This window comes from Triticum aestivum, chromosome 1A, assembly GCF_018294505.1.
Source record: "Triticum aestivum cultivar Chinese Spring chromosome 1A, IWGSC CS RefSeq v2.1, whole genome shotgun sequence".
In the NCBI taxonomy this organism is placed as follows: Eukaryota; Viridiplantae; Streptophyta; class Magnoliopsida; order Poales; family Poaceae; genus Triticum; species Triticum aestivum.
In genome coordinates this window covers 584,495,986-584,513,451 of record NC_057794.1, presented here as the reverse complement: position 1 = coordinate 584,513,451, position 17,466 = coordinate 584,495,986, and the positions used below count along the sequence as shown (strand labels likewise).

The 17,466-nt window shown below is 46.3% G+C and overlaps 1 protein-coding gene across 5 annotated transcripts; it reads right to left on the bottom strand.

The window, feature by feature from the left end:
• Positions 1-6,470: 6,470 nt before the first annotated feature.
• LOC123069945 (jasmonoyl--L-amino acid synthetase GH3.5) lies at positions 6,471-12,846 on the bottom strand. Of its 5 annotated transcripts, none has more exons than XM_044492936.1 (5): positions 12,533-12,846; positions 9,059-9,373; positions 8,875-8,976; positions 7,884-8,701; positions 6,471-7,301 (listed from the first exon to the last, which is right to left on the bottom strand). In XM_044492936.1, exons 1-5 carry the CDS (start codon positions 12,625-12,627, stop codon positions 6,757-6,759), a joined length of 1,875 nt encoding a protein of 624 aa, XP_044348871.1. In that variant the 5' UTR covers positions 12,628-12,846; the 3' UTR covers positions 6,471-6,756. The 5 variants fall into 5 exon arrangements, with proteins under 5 accessions (XP_044348871.1, XP_044348880.1, XP_044348897.1 ...); XM_044492945.1 differs by having other exon boundaries at positions 9,059-9,368; XM_044492962.1 differs by lacking the exon at positions 12,533-12,846 and adding an exon at positions 11,576-12,036 and having other exon boundaries at positions 9,059-9,368.
• Positions 12,847-17,466: the final 4,620 nt, after the last annotated feature.

Below are 17,466 nucleotides of genomic sequence, written 5' to 3'. Positions count from 1 at the left end.
TGAGGATGATCCTCAGGTTCCGGACCCAGTCCGTGTAGTTGCTGCCATCGTCTTTCAGCTTGGTTTTCTCTAGGAACGCGTTGAACTTGAGGACTACGTTGGCCATTTGATCTACAAGACATATTGTAAAGATTTTAGACTAAGTTCATGATAATTAAGTTCATCTAATCAAATTATTCAATGAACTCCCACTTAGATAGACATCCCTCCAGTCATCTAAGTATAACATGATCCGAGTTGACTGGGCCGTGTCCGATCATCACGTGAGACGGACTAGTCAACATCGGTGAACATCTTCATATTGATCGTATCTTCTATACGACTCATGCTCGACCTTTCAGTCTTTTGTGTTCCGAGGCCATGTCTGTACATGCTAGGCTCGTCAAGTCAACCTAAGTGTTTGCATGTGTAAATCTGTCTTACACCTATTGTATGTGAACGTTAGAATCTAACACCCGATCATCACGTGGTGCTTCGAAACAACGTACTGTCGCAACGGTGCACAATTAGGGGAAACACTTTCTTGAAATTATTATGAGGGATCATCTTATTTACTACCGTCGTTCTAAGTAAACAAGATACAAAACATGATAAACATCACATGCAATCAAATAATAATAGTGACATGATATGGCCAATATCACATAGCTCCTTTGATCTCCATCTTGGGGCTCCATGATCATCTTGTCACCGGCTTGACACCATGATCTCCATCATCATGATCTCCATCATCGTGTCTCCATGAAGTTGCTCGCCAACTATTACTTCTACTACTACGGCTAACACGTTTAGCAATAAAGTAAAGTAATTTACATGGCGTTTCTCAATGACACGCAGGTCATACAAAAAAATAAAGACAACTCCTATGGCTCTTGCCGGTTGTCATACTCATCGACATGCAAGTCGTGATTCCTATTACAATAGCATGAACATCTCATACATCACATATATATCATTCATCATTCATCACAACTTTGGCCATATCATATCACAAAGCACTTGCTGCAAAAACAAGTTAGACGTCCTCTAATTGTTGTTGCAAGTTTTACGTGGATGAAATAGGGTTCTAGCAAGAACGTTTTCTTACCTACGTGAAAGCCACAACGTGATTTGTCAACTTCTATTTACCCTTCATAAGGACCCTTTTCATTGAATCTTCTCCAACTAAAGTGGGAGAGACAGACACCTGCCAGCCACCTTATGCAACTTGTGCATGTTAGTCGGTGGAACCGGTCTCACGTAAGCGTACGTGTAAGGTTGGTCCGGGCCGCTTCATCCCACAATACCGCTGAAGCAAGATAAGACTAGTAGCGGCAAGAAAGTTGACAACATCAATGCCCACAACAAATTTGTGTTCTACTCGTACAAGAGAACTACACATAGACCTAGCTCATGATGCCACTGTTGGAGAACGTTGCAGAAAACAAAAAAAATTCCTACGGTTTCACCAAGATCCATCTATGAGTTCATCTAGCAACGAGTGATCGGATTGCATCTACATACCTTTGTAGATCACGCGCGGAAGCGTTCAAAGAACGGGGATGAGGAAGGCGTACTCGACGTGATCCAAATCACCAGAGATCCTAGCGCCGAACGGACGGCACCTCCGCGTTCAACACATGTACGGTCAGCGTGACGTCTCCTTCTTCTTGATCCAGCAAGGAGGAAGGAGAGGTTGAGGAAGATGGCTCCAGCAGCAGCAGGACGGCGTGGTGGTGGTGGAGCTGCAGTACTCCGACAGGGCTTCGCCAAGCACTATGGAGGAGGAGGATGTGTTGGAGAGGGAGAGGGAGGCACCAAAGGCGTGGGGTGAGAGGTCCTCCATCTCCCCACTATATATAGGGGGGCCAAGGGGGGGCAGCCCTAGGAGATCCAATCTCTTAGGGGGCGGCGGCCAAGGGAGAACTCCCTCCTCCCCAAGGCACCTAGGAGGTGCCTTCCCCTTTTGGGACTCTTCCCTTCTTAAACCCTAGGCGCATGGGCCTCTTGGGGCTGGTGCCCTTGGCCCATGTAGGCCAAGGCGCACACCCCTACAGCCCATGTGGCCCCCCGGGGCAGGTGGCCCCACCTGGTGGACCCCCGGGACCCTTCCGGTGGTCCCGGTACAATACCGATGACCCCGAAACTTGTCTCGATGGCCGAAATAGCACTTCCTATATATAATTCTTTACCTCCGGACCATTCCGAAACTCCTCGTGACGTCTGAGACCTCATCCGGGACTCCGAGCAACATTCGGGTTACTGCATATACATATCCCTACAACCCTAGCGTCACCGAACCTTAAGTGTGTAGACCCTACGGGTTCGGGAGACATGTAGACATGACCGAGATCGCTCTCCAGTCAATAACCAACAGCGGGATCTGGATACCCATGTTGGCTCCCACATGCTCCTCGATGATCTCATCGGATGAACCACGATGTCGAGGATTCAAGCAACCCCGTATACAATTCCCTTTGTCAATCGGTATGTTACTTGCCCGAGATTCGATCGTCGGTATCCCAATACCTCGTTCAATCTCGTTACCGGCAAGTCACTTTACTCGTACCGTAATGCATGATCCCGTGACCAGACACTTGGTTGCTTTGAGCTCATAATGATGATGCATTACCGAGTGGGCCCAGTGATACCTCTCCGTCACACGAAGTGACAAATCCCAGTCTTGATCCGTGTCAACCCAACAGACACTTTCGGAGATACCCGTAGTATACCTTTATAGTCACCCAGTTACGTTGTGACGTTTGGTACACCCAAAGCACTCCTACGGTATCCGGGAGTTACACGATCTCATGGTCTAAGGAAAAGATACTTGACATTGGAAAACTCTAGCAAACGAACTATACGATCTTATGCTATGTTTAGGATTGGGTCTTGTCCATCACATCATTCTCCCAATGATGTGATCTCGTTATCAATGACATCCAATGTCCATAGTTAGGAAACCATGACTATCTGTTGATCAACGAGCTAGTCAACTAGAGGCTTACTAGGGACATGTTGGTGTCTATTATTCACACATGTATTACGATTTCCGGATAACACAATTATAGCATGAATAAAGACAATTATCATGAACAAGGAAATATAATAATAATGCTTTTATTATTGCCTCTAGGGCATATTTCCAACAGTACCATCAACATAGTGGCACATAAAAGTATATGAATTTGAATTGATCAAACCAAATAATTACAAATACTCATATACATGGCTGTGGTAAAGTCATATAGGTGGTATGTATGCAAATCCAAACTATAAAAATCAATTGTATGAATTGGCTAATACTGAATTTAAGTGCCCCAAACACTCGCAACACCTAAGAATTTAGTGGCTATATAGCATTGCATAGAGCATGATGGCATACCATTGAGAATATATTCCACCTACCATGCACATCATGAGTTGTATAGACGTGCAACCCCCTTTTTGTACTAAGTGTCGCAAACCCGTCAGAACATTTCTTATTCCTTTTTTATCACTAACAACACTTCACAAATTGTGATATACAACATCTAATGCACACTATTCCCAATATTTTCCTGCATCCAAACTTGCCAAAGATGGACTAATTGAACAAAGATCTGACATACATATATAAATAATCTTACAACCATGATAACAACAGAATAATGATGTTAATAATCACATAGCAAAACATCCACCATAAAAATTTACATAGATGATCATAATGATAGATTGTGCATATGATCTGCAGACATGTAGCACAATATGAGAAACTGCTACATAGCTACTACCATAAGCATGTAGTCCCAGAGGTGTACTACTCACAACTCATCGCATAGTAACTCAGAGATGATCTTCATCAAGAACAATGGTGAATTCCCCCTGTAGCAGGGTGTTGGAGAAGCAATGTAGAAACTCTTCTCTTGTGTTCCACAAACATCTTGGGCAGTGGCGACAAAATAATATGTGAAAGAAATTAGGGCAGGCCTAACTTATATATAGAAGGGTTGTGACCAAAGGGCGGTTGGAACCTTAGGAGGGGTCCGCGCACCCCTTGTGTGCCTCCCCGGTTACCCTATGGCGAGGTTTTATTATCTTCCTTGAAATTTCTTCCTGATTTTTTCCATGTTTTTTGAGAAAATCCCGAAAGCGTAAACATTGCAAAAAAGGCTTTATGGCGACAAACAATAAGTTAGTCCTCAAAATAATGACTAGTTCATTCATTATATAACAGGAAAAAGTGCAACTAAACATATTGATACATTACAACGTATCATAGGGGGGGGGGGGGGGGGGGAGTAGCTTGTAAGAGGAGGAGACCGGGGGAGGTCAACATGACGGCCCAAGGATCATCTAGTGTGTGTGTGCTACCGTTGATAGGCAAGTAAGGAAGATGATTCACCACCTTTATTTCCTATTGCCATATGTATAGGTCACTCACAGATTATTTAGTTTGTCCTGAATCCTTGTCCATTTTTCAATCAGTGCTGGTGTTTCTATCTTTTTCTATGAGCAACATCGCAACCATCTTTAGATGATCCTAAGCCTGAGACCAAGTGCTCCGTGTGGCATGGCTTATTTTACTGTTTAGCTCAAACCACTTCTACATATAAATTTGGATACAAAGTCCAGATCTTCTAAGATACTAACCTCTCTATATTTTGAGCATCATGGTGCGTCGTAGGGGTTGTTATGGACCCCCCATATAAGTGTATGTGTCGCTAGTTCGGAGTAACGCACGCCTAACCATAATGGAACATACAGGTTTTTTTTTATTTTGAGAATGTATTGTCTGATTTTCTATCTTCCTTTTTTGTCCTCATGCTGGTCGATTCGCCTAGACATTTAGTCGGGCCTATTGTTGTATATTTATTTCCCTTCCCTTCTTTTTGCACATAACACATTTATTTGTATTTTTAAAAAATATCAAAAGAAATTTCTATAGTTTCGGGTCAAAAATCTTCCTTTTTCCATTTTTACAGCTTTTAATATTTTAATATTTTTTATTTTCTGTTTTTTCTTCTCTTTATATTTATTTTTTATTTTTTTCACACTTAATTCATGAATAAGCTTCATAGATTTGGAGCCTCCTCGTCCATCAAGGTGTAAGGGTTTATATGGACCCGTCTGTGAGGATGTGTACCATTGGTTAAAAATAATGTACATCTAGCTGTAACTAGTAGAGGCGCATGTGCAACACACGTTAATATTTAGGTAATATATTAATTACACGTAGATATTAGGAATGCAATTATTTGTGTGTTAATCATGTGATTGGTGCAATATTTGGTATGATATTAATTGCACGTTAAACACGTTTAACGCTCGCCATTGGAGCAGTCTAGATCGTTGGATTGACTTAGTTCGATGGCCGAGATCAGTTGGATCTGCCCCTTTGGGTTTTTTTATATTGGTATAGATGGGCCGGTCGGTTTTGACAAGGTATTTCCTAATTTTTTGTTTTTCTTGATTTTCGGTCTTTTTCTACTATTTTCAATAGTTTTTATTTCCTTTTTTGCTTTTATCTTCTTATGTGTGTTTTTTCCTTCTTTTTTTATTTTACCTTTTTACATTTAAAAAACATGAATATTCTTTAAAATCCTCAAACAATTTTAAATTCATGGACACTTTTTAGTTCATGAATATTTAGAAAATTCATGTGCACTTTTATAGTGTGTAAATATTTTTAAATCTGTCAACTTTTTTCAAATTCATGAACATTGTTTGAAATTTACAAAAAAATAATTCCTGGAATTTATTAAAATTCATTTTTAAAATTCGCAATATTTCTTAAAATCCAAGTTTTTTTTAAATTCCATGAACATCTCTTTATTTAATGAACTTTTTCAAATAAAACATACGATAGCCGGATTTCTTTGATCTAGTCAAGCGAGCAGAGGAGCAAGCCGAACTGAGCCAGCAGGGAATATTGCGAATACGATAGCCGGGCCATGCGAGCGTTATAGCAACAATTTTATGGTTTGAGCGTGGAATAAGAGCTCCCAAGGGGGCTCACTAACCATCATCGGCTGACACCGACGCCGAAACATGTAAGAACACCACAACCACGCATCGAACAGCTCCACTCTTCTCTTAGAATAAATACAGTTTCCAACAGCAGCCCAACGCGATATACGAATGAAAGAAACACCAGCATAACATAATTAAAATCCAAGCCAACATAGATAAAACCAAATGAAACAACCGACTGCTAGAGAAAAAAGAGTTGGTCTCATGAATGAATAATGGCACGGCGAAGCGCGCGGTAGCTCTCTAGTAGAACTCAATGATGAATGAAATGGTTTCTCCAGGTTAGCCCTCTTGTACAGTTCAATGTTGAATGAGATGGTTCCTGTAGGATTACATGTCTGGGGCAGACAAGAGAAGAACTAGACTGAGTGTTTCAGGAGGATGTTCACAAACAGTATATGACTAGATCTGGAAACATATTATTGCTGGATTCACTTTGGGTGTGTACGCACTTCTGTTCACAGCATTACAAGTCATGCAAATTAACACTAGCTTTCTTTCTTTCTTTCTTTCTTTCTTTCTTTCTTTCTCCTCATTTCATACATTTCGCTACAACTGCATGCAGACTGACAATTTACAAGGATTCTAGCCCCAGCACCAGATTGATCATATAAGAAAGAAAGAAGAAAACATTATTCCAACAGACTAAAACAAACGGTTCCTTCTTGAGGAGACTACTAAAAGGTACCAGCAAAAAAAGAAAAAGAAAGGTAATTACACGCCCCTGCTAAATCTAGCAGCAGGCAATTATTCTTGCTTCTGTCATAGCCCATACGCGGTGCTGAAGTAGCTCTTGGTCACGTTCCGGTTCAGGATCTGCAGCACCTTGCCGTTGCCCGGGCTCACGAACCGGGGCGTCTTGAACTGGCTCACCGCGCCTCCTAGGGTCAGGAAATGGAGTAGGATCTCCCTGAATGTGCCCTTCCTCAGGACCCGGAGCTCGAGCGGGCCAATGGTCTTGATCTTCCTCGACCCCATGTAGCCCGCGTCGAGGAATGCCAGGTCCAGCGCGTTGGCGCACCCGCTCAGAACATCGTCTGTGGCCTCAGAGCTCAGCTCCCAGAAGATCACGTACCGGCCCGGGTCGCTCGACTTCTCCACGTAGCTCGTGAAGTCCACGATCTCCAGCTTCTCCCCTTCCAGAAGCTTCGCCGCCTCCTCGACGGCCAGCTGCAGGTCCTTCTCGGTGTTCTTGTCGATGTTGATGCTCAGCACCAGGCTCCTGCGGCAGATGAACTGGAGCTCCGGCGTCGAGTTGTGGAAGCGCGCTATCTTCACCACGTCTCCTAGTCTGTAGCGATATAGGCCTACAGCAACAGAGCAGAGAAGGGACTGTAAATAGACTAAATAGTACTCAGAGATCATGGTTTGCTTTCTGCAACAATTAAATCATCTGCTGTAAGAGAAGAGGATCAAAATTTTACACCTAAACTTCACTATTTCCTGAGCAAGGAATGTCCAAAGTTGCTCTTGACAGATATGTACTAGCTGAATTAATTAATGACGCGATGTGATTGTTGAGTCTGGTATAAAGCTGATATAGACCAAGATTAGGACGCACTGGCTGGCTTATGCTGTTTGATGCTACCCCTAATGAATGCAGCAATGAGTGGACAAGAAACGTTTGTGATAGTTACTTGCCCACGTGCTTAATACACAACCTTGATGCATACAGAGCAACTGTGTTTGAAATTTGTAGGGACATGGCTAACAAGTCTGAATTTACACTGAAAACTACGCACCACAAGAACCACTAGATTCGGTGCTTCTAATAATCGTTAGAAGATAAGATATCTGACTCAGGTGACAAGCGCAAAAGGAGAACACATGATGAAAATCCAGAACATTAATATAAGTTTCCGAACAAATAGCCAAGAGAAGGAATGTACCTGCAAAGGTAGTGAGCACAACTTCATAGATTTTGCCAACCTCAACTTCAGTTAAGCCAACCGGCTCGGACTCGATGTAATGAATAGCTGCACTGTTCTCCGTCTCCTCCCCTGTTGGCTTCTCCAAAGGAATGAACTCAAAATAACCAGTCTGCGGCAGAACAGCATACGTCACCTGCTCAGGCGGTACCGTGGGGTCAATGTTAGAGCCAACCCATCCTTCGGACGCGCCGTAGTCAGCACCGATCAGCGGCAAATGCCCAGCATAATGCCGCAGCTTCTTCAGATACGGCTCCATGGACCCTGTCATGATGCCATACACGTACTTTGCCTTGGGCCACAGTGCCGGGATCACACCATACCAGTTGCTCAAGCCCGCACACTTGTTGTGGATCGAGTCAGCAAGCTCGGGGTTGGGCTTCAGAATCTTTGAAACAGCCCCGCGAATTGATGGTACTGTGATTCTTTCTGAAAGAACACCGTCTCTTATATCAGCACAGAGGTCTTCCCAGATCTCCTCCAATGTTTGAAATGCATGCACTAGGCTGTGAGCAAACGTCGAGAACACAAAATGGACCTCGTCCGAATATATCAACCCACAGAGCAAGTGACAGTACAAGGATTGGTTGAAGTCAGGGCCAAAGATGACTTCGTCGGGGCTGCAGCCCTGAGACTGGATATCCTTCATCCCTTCCTTGTAGCGCTGACTCCGGTACAGGTTTGTTGTTGCAGTTGTAGCAAGGATGCCACCAGGCGTCAAGGATTGCTTGCTACCATAAACAAATTGCAAGGCCTTTCCTTCGCCGATAGGGTATTCACTGTAATGACAAAAAATAATATCATTCCAAAACTTTGTGATGCATTGAAGAAATTAAGAACCCAGGCTACTACATTCTAATCACACGAGTTAAAGTAATGTATAAACAACACAAGTTTATGAAGCAAAAGCAGCAGTTGTACTTGAGCATGGTAACAAAATGGAGATCCTTACCGGTTTCTGAATGCGTATGAAGTACGGAATATTTGAAGTGTGTTCTCAAGCAATTCATCATTAAATGGCAGGAACTTAGGCTTCCCCTGCGTCGTACCAGAACTGCATAAAACAACAGCAAACAGGTTATAAACATCTACTTCCACAGAACAGCAAGACAACTACATTCGAAGGCAATGAGTACCTGAGGGAGAGGGAGGTGATGGGCTTCCCGGTGAGCACTGGTGCGCTATCACCATCAACAACCCTCTGGATGAAAGGTTCAACGTCGCTGTGCACGCACAGCGGGATGCAAGATTTGTAGCTCTGGGCATCAGTCCTCCCGTCGAGGCCAAACTGCCTCAGGTATTCAGCATCGGCATTCGCCTCAAGGATCCTTTTCAGCGTATCCTGCTGCACGCGCCCAGCATCGCGCGTCAACATCTCGAACTCATTGATGGTCTCCTCGCAGCTACAGATCGTCATTTGTGCTGGCAGAATCCTGGCTCTATCACCTGTTCTGAAGGACAAAACAGAGGAAATGTGTGTGAGTGAGCAAGCAAATCTGTGAGGCCAGTTATAGGAGAAGAGCTGAAGGCATTGCTGCATTGCAAATTCAAATTAAGTGGCAGTGAATTCAAAGAGAACGGCGTCAAAAGATTTTGCAGTCTGTAACCACTGACTGAGCTGGAAACCAAGAACCGACAGTGCAGTCTAAAGAGAGAGGCATCAGAATGTTAAGACATTCTTGAAGAACTTCAAACTTTATCACCGACAGAATGTGAATATCCGACTAAAACGCAGTAATCTTCTTCCAACGAACACCACAAGATTGCACGCACGAATGGCGGATACGAAAAGTGGTCGGCCGGGGAGACCGAGATAAACCAGAACACCAGTATTCCCCACAGTATACCTACCAAAGAAAGCTGACTAGCAACCATGGAAAACCATGGCCACTTTGCATGCCATGTGTGGAAACATCGACAAGCCTGAGATTTTACTTTCCGACGCAGCGTTTACTAATGAAATGAAATAGCAGATCAGAATCCCAGCAAAGGGAGGGGCATCGATGCCCGCCTTTTGCAGCAGAGATACCACTAACAAACCCAAGGATTGCAACATAAAGACAATCTATGTAGCAAAGCTAAAGCATATACTGACATAAGACGCCACGCCAGCCAAGCAGGTTGCCTAGCTTAACTCCGCTTCACTGGCATTGTGCTAGGAACTAAATGCCCTCCCGGATAATCTTGGAAACCGTCCCCTTCAGTAATCAATAAGAGAAAGAAACAGCACACCGTCATCGGCATTTTTGCAGGAACTTTTCATGGCTATTTCATAACAGAGGAAAATATAAAATCCTCCACGCTGGCTGATTCAGGAAGCAGCATCTGGCGATACAAACTACTAAGAGAAAAGAAACAGCCACAACGCCATTGACAATTTGACAAGAGAAGAAGAAGCAGAACCCTCCCAGATATACACAGTATGATTCTTTTTTTTTTTGTGCTAAAAGCAGTGAGCCTACCGTTCTAGCATCGGTGAGTGGACAGAATGGGAAAGTAATAGTAGTGTCCATCCCTAGAGCAATTGTTCTATGCACGTCTCTAGACAATAGTGCTAGCATTCATATAGAAACGTTTCTTTTTTGGTGAAATATTCGACGAATCATCCATGCATCCGTCCATCCATACATACAGTGGAATCCTACGAAACAAAAAAGAAATGCCTATCGATTCTCTTCAGGTAGGGATGGACCTCGGCGCCGACCGACAGAGAAAAACAGAGCTCGCCAGCGAAGAACAAAGAAAGAAAGGAAGAGAGACATGGGCGAAACGGACTGGACAGGAATGGGCGAGCGGCGAAAGAGGGAAGTAAATGCGACGCGACCTGACTAACTGACCTAGTAACAGCCCCGAAAAGGGAAGCAAATCGACGCACGAACTGCGCAAACATGGCCAGATGATGCCCGGGATAAGAATGTGTTTGCTCCAGGTGTCGACGAGCTCGCCGGAGCAGGAACGGGCCGGTGGAGGTGGGTGGGTGGGTGGGTGGCCGTGGAAACTGATCCAAAGCTGCCGCCGCCGCCTGGAAGAACGGGAGCAGCAGAGGAGAGGAGGGAATATGGTAGTACTGGTAGCAGTGCCGTAGCATGCCGTGTGTGCTCCGACCATGGGGATGGTGGGAGCGCGAATCGGAGCGACATTCGACAGTGGACGCGGGGACTGTGAGGTTCTGGTGGCTCGTTGACCCGGGGAAGAATTTTCTGGTGGAGCTTCTAGAAGGACGGAAAGACAAGGCGCGGCACGAACGATTCCTGGTGTTGTTGCTCCAAGAATCCTCTGTTTCGGCGTTCAAGACGAAGACGAGGAGATTGGTTTCGGAAAGCTTGACGAATTCGTCCCAAGAAAATCAAATCAAAGCCAAAATCAAATTGGAGATAGGAGCAGAAGAAGTATATTCTTGGAGGTGGGCGTATCAATGAAGCAGTATTTTACCCCGGGCCGGGCGGAACAAAATCAAATTGGGGCGACTTTACGGAGCAGTATATCCCCGGCCGGCCGGCGAAAGACAAGAGAACAGAGGCAGGCCGGCAGAAACAAGAAGAGCAGAGCAGAGCCCCTCCGGCTCGTGGAACAGAGCGGAGCGGCCCCCAATCAAAATCCAAACTGGAGCCGAGAGCAGGGAGGGGAGGAGAGGGGGAGGGGGAGTGACTGACCGGTGGTGGTGATCCGTGGGGTGGGGCGCGGGGGGAAAGCGACCTCTGGCGCCGCCGGCGGCCGGGCTCGGGTCTTCTGGGGGAAGGGGAGGGGAGGGGAGGAAGGCGACGAGGGAGGAGCAGGTGGCTGACTGGCTCCACCTCCACTAGGCGACGACGACGAGGAGGAGGAGGAGGAGGGGCGGGGGAGGGAGGGACCGGCGCCCGGACCAACCAACCAACCGAAGGCAGGCCCGACGGACGGACGGACCACAACCGCGGGCGGGGATCACTGGATTGATTAGTCCAAGGGGAACAGGCGGGCCGCGGCTGCAGGCATACGACCTGAGCTGAAGCGAGAGAGGGAAATGATGGTGGTGGTGGTGCGTTGCCCTTTTTGTAGGCGCCTCCCTCCGGCCTCCGTCGGCCTCGCCGTCACCACCACCTCTCTCGTCTTTGTCCCTTGTGTTTCCTCCGCCGTTTGTTTCTGTGCAGCGGCCGGACACGTGTGCTTGGAGCCGGGGGTGGTGCGTGCAGCGGGCTAGCCTTGCTCCGGGCTTCGCCTTTTTTCTTTTCCCCTTTTGCATCTCCCTCAGGTGCTTTGCCCGCTGGGCTTCCTTGTAGCTCGTTTTTTCCTCTGATCAATGAATTTGGTAGGCCGACTACCAACATTCAAAAAAAGATTTCACCGATTAATGCAATATGTATCTTTCTTCATATATATACATATCTTCGATTAATATTGTGTATATCTTCGATTGATGGAGCATATCTTGTTCATGTATATCTACACGAGCAAGATATACTCCCTGTCTTTGCCGAGCAAATAGGGCAGTTTTTCGACTAAATTAGTCCATGAAAAATTACTAGCATGGCACTGACAGAAACAAACACATGATGTTATTCGATCATGCATCTGCGTGTAACGCTAGCATGATTAAAACAGAAATCAATAGAAACAGGACAAACGAGTTATACCCTCTAGTAGCCCCGGCAGAGGCGGCGGCATCCTCGGTGGCCTTCTTCTCGGCTTCGAGCTTCTCGCCGGCGGCATGTTCGGCGTCGCTGGACATGGTGATGATGAAGACGACGCAGAAGTAGAGGAAGTAGTCGATCGGAGGCGAGCAGTCGTGTAACCGATCCCCAAAAGCCTAATCGCCCCCCTCCCGTACAGGATACAGAGAGGCGGGGTTTCTGAGGCGTGTCCTCCCGTCAACCATGTACGCGGTGAACGGAATGGAGTCGGCGGCGGTAGCAGCAGCAAAGGGAATGACAGGGGCGGTGCGCGTGGAGCAGATGTGATCTGTTTGTATCGGCTAGGGTTGGCCAACGCCTCACATATATATGCACGTCCGGGTGGAGTGGGCGGGTTGTCTCACTGGCTCTCGATGGACTGCGCGAGATTTTATCCATTAATGGAGCATATCTTTTTTGTATATCTCCTGAATATTGCGCATTAATACAAGATTTTTCTTCCAGGAGAGGTTGTTACTGTCCCCATACCAATTGTTTTGTTTAGCAGCAATACAAGTGCTCTCGCTGTGGGGCCAACACATGTCAAGTTGGAAGGGGGCGGCTCATTCCACTGTGGTGGGGTTGCGGGGGATTTCTTCGATTAATGTTGTGTATATTTTTGATTGATGAAGTATATCTTCTATGTATATTTTTTATATATCCTCAAGATATATACATAAAAGATATATCTTCAATTGATGGAGTATATCTTCTATCTATATCTTTTATATATCCTGGAGATATATACATAAACGATATATCTTCGATTGATGGAGTATATCTTCTATGTATAAAGGGGTTGGGCTGCGGCTCCCTCGCCGTCACCACCACCTCTCTTCTCTTTTTCTTCTTGTGTTTCCTCCCCCACTTGTTTCTGTGCCGCGGCCGCGCACATGTGCTCGTCACGGGGCGGTGTGTGCCAAGTGTGCGTGCGTGCAGCGGGCTCGTCTCGCTCCCGGCTGGGCCGCCTAAGATTTCAAAGATTAACGGAAATGTTAACGCCCACACGTGTGCGCGTTCACCACCCCGACCACACGCAAGCATCACCGTTGGCAGGTGTGTGCATGAATCTTGGAACAAACCAGGCGGTTTTTTGCGCCACGTAGGATGAGGCGCGTGTGCGGTGTGCGAGTAGGTTCGCCCGCACGTTGGTTGCCACCCCGCGGTCAGCGGTTGCCATCGGAGTCGTGCGGTGGAACTGCAATGCGCCCGCACGCCACGCTTCGACTGCGGTTGACGTCGCACGCCTCTGCCCCCTCCCCCTCACGCTCCCATTTACTCTCCCGCACTGCAGTTACTGGCAGAACCCACTCGCATTTCCAACCATCGAAGGAGAAGGCGAGGGGAGAAGGCAACGACGAAGGCGGAAGAATCGACGGTGTTCGGGACCGTCGGTGGTGCTCGCCGGAACGGAGCGGCTCGCCGGAGCGCCTGCGGGTTGAAGGTACTGCTCGCTGCACCCCTCGCAACCCTTCCTGCATTTCCTTCCCTTCCCTTCCTGTTTGATTCCTCGATCGAGATTCGTAGAGATTCAGGCGATTCGTCAATGCGTCGGCGTTCCCGCCGGCGCCGAAGTCGTCTGCTAGACGTTTTTGGTTGCACTGGCCAGTTTCGTCGCGGCCGCGGCGGCGGCGGCATCGTCGGCGTGGTTCTGCTTGTTCGGAGGCACGCACTAGTCTTTGCATATGGATTGAGCAGGTGTCTTCCGGGTAGTTTTTGATGCGCGTTGGTTCGATTTTGTGTTTTGCAGTGAGTTCGTGGGAGAATTTCGAGGGTGAATTTGAAGTCGAAGTAGTTGCCATTGAACCCTAGATCTAGTTAGTTTGGTTTTTGAAAATGCAGAATGAGGCGAACTTGACAGTTACATTAACTATCATGATTGCGCGACCACTTACTCCCTGAACATATTTGATAGTTGCCACAAATGTGTTTCCTCTTGCGGCAACAAATTACTGAAAACGACTGTGTTAGTTGCCACATGTTAGCTTTCGCACATGGCAACTATTTTTTTCATTCAGTGTATGTGATAGTTGCCACACACACGATCTTCCATGTGGCAACTAATTTTGCTGACGTAATGCGATACTTGCCACAAACACGCTCTTCCATGTGGCAACTAATTTTGCTGAAGTAATGTGATATTTGCCACACACACACGCTCTTTTTTCCGTGTGGCAATTAAGATTGCTGAATTCCTGTGTTAGGTGCCACAACCATTCTATTTTCATTGCGGCCAGTGTGTTTTCTGAATGATATGTGACAGTAACCACGGTGTGACAGTTGCCACAATCGGTAGTCAGTGGGCATTCAAGAGCCAACTGCACTGGATGGCAACCACTGCGCACTTAAAGTGTGCTTGTTGCCATCTGGGTAGTATATTCATGTGGCAAATAGAGTGCGAACACACTGCCTGTTGCCATTCTGCATATAAGACAGTGTGGCAAATAGAGTGTGAACAGACTGCATGTTGCCATTCTGCATATAAGACAGTATGGCAAACTGGCTGCACAATGTGGCAACCGAATTTGCATATCAAATGTTTCAGATGCCATACGTATGCGTTGCATGCGGCAAGTGTTTTTGCTGACCTCCTTGCATTTACATTTTCCACCATGACAATTTGGTATGTTCCCATCTCAGCAGAATGGCTCGTGGCGATCGTCAAAACGACGATGATGATTTCATGGATCCACCACAGCGTAATCGGGCAACTGGGCAGAGAAAAGAGGGTGATGAGGTAAATGTTCACACACCCCCCTTCTTCCTGATGTATGTTAATGGTTGACACCTTTGAGCTCGCAGTCGTCTGGCACGAACTAAAATTTCATTACATTGCAAAACGCGGCAACAACTGATATCCTTTTTTTTGTAAAAACATGGCAACAACTGATCACTTTATGTCTGTTTTTTGCAGAAGAAGAAACGTATTCGCAACAGAGCCTCCCAAGAACGACTGACTGCGTTGACTGATAAATTCAGCGACGATCAGAAGGGGGCTGCTGCTGAGATGGGTATGCAGTCTATGATGGCTGTCCGGTGCACGAACCTTGTCAACCCTGTATGTGATTGGCTTGGTGAGATCTACGACCCTGCCTCTAGAGAATTCGTGATTCCGGGACGTGGAAGACTACCGCTGAATGAGGAATCCGTGTTCTGTACGTTGGGTGTGCCCCGTGAACATATCAAAGTCCCGTACGAGATCAACAACGAGATCGAGGAAGAGCTGTTCCCCCGTTTGTTTCCTGGGTTGGAATCCATGCCGAACACGTCTGCAGTGGCAGATTCGTTGGAGGCCATGACGACGCATGGAGATGTTTTCAAGATGAAGCTACTCATGTACCTCATCTCAGCCGTTTTCGCGCCGACCACTTCTCTTCGCCCAAGCAACAAATGCTTCCCCATCCTGGTGAATGATCTATCTTTACTACATTATTTTTCCTTCAATTTTTTTGCTCCGATGTCATGTGCAAGCTAGTCACTGCTAGTTTTTTGTTGTTGTTTTTCCATTGGAATTCTGACGCGGCAACTCCTTGTCCTGAATTTTATGCGGTGCAGGCGAAACTGAAAGATGTGAAGAACATGAACTGGTGTAAGTTCATTGCCGACTTCCTGCATGATGCATTCGCAAGCAAGGTGTACCAGAAGGGTTGTCGACTGCATTTAATGGTATTTTTTTACCGGTCCTTTCTGTGAACACTCTTTTTTAACACATTTTTATTCATGCATGGCAACATGATCATAACAAGATGGCAACTGCCATGTTGATTATGTGGCAACTGCCATCATGACTATATGGCAACTGCCATCATACTATGATGGCAACTGCCATCATGAAAATATGGCAACTGCCATCATACTATGATGGCAACTGCCATCATACTATGATGGCAACTGCCATCACATTATGATGGCAACTAGCACATGCAGATGGCATATTCTTCGTAAAATACCATATATTTATCCTGTTTTTGTCGCAAAATACCATGATCACAACTGATTTTTCTTTCTTTTTAAAATTGTTGTACATCAGCTCATGTACATCGACTGCCTTGATTTGTCCATCGTGGATTTCACTGGGACAGGAGGCCCGCCGCCTACGCACAAGTTTGCTGTTTCTGCGTGGACTATCGATGCTGTCAAGGCTGTGCTTGCTGCAGACAGGGTAACTGATACCAAATATGGAAAACTGCAGGTTAGTTCTGCATTTTTTTTGCAATGCATGAACTGCTAGTCAGTGTTCATCATTCTCTCTCTTATATCGTTGCTACTTTTTTTTCTTTCTCTCCAGCTGATGGCCAAGCATGCTATAGACTACAGCGTGTTTGGGGGGCCTCAAAACTTTGAAAAGTGGATGGACGTGCACTCAGCTCCGTCTTGCCCTACAGAGGTAATCAAAAGATCTACATACATGGTTTGCCATGGAGTATTTTTCGATGTCGTGCAAGTGATTGCAATACAGGGTTGTCATTGATGCCTCTTTGTTTCGTGTACAGGCGAGGGCACCTGTTGAGCAGCTAATAGGGCAGTTTGCATCTGGAATGACCGGCTTGCTCGGGAAGTTGGTTGAGGGGTGGACGTCCCTCAATGGCTCTGACGGCGATGCGGTTGCGAGGCAATTCACTTCATTCGTCCCAGAACGTACACACCGGCCAACCGGTTACCGTGGCCGGTATGACTACAACAGTTCCCAGGAGCCCGCTGACACACAAGATGAACTAGGTGGAGACGCTGGTCTCAGCAAGGATGACGACGATGTCATGGATAATGTGCAAGAGGACACCGATGATGATGAACACGCTGAAGTTCGCGCAGGTGGTAACAGGGACAAGGATGCAACAGATGTCCCCCAACCGGATAAAGTCAAACAACAAACGGCTGTGAGAGGCGAAGGGGTTTTG

Bases quoted from the DNA above. Each gene is read 5' to 3' on its own strand.
- LOC123069945 (XM_044492935.1), bottom strand. From the start codon at position 11,010: ATGCTACGGCACTGCTACCAGTACTACCATATTCCCTCCTCTCCTCTG. The intron at 9,374-10,759 runs GTCAGTTAGTCA...TTTGTCCTTCAG, and splicing joins CTTTTCGGGGCTGTTACTAG to AACAGGTGATAGAGCCAGGA. The intron at 8,702-8,874 runs GTAAGGATCTCC...TTGTCATTACAG, and splicing joins TCATACGCATTCAGAAACCG to TGAATACCCTATCGGCGAAG.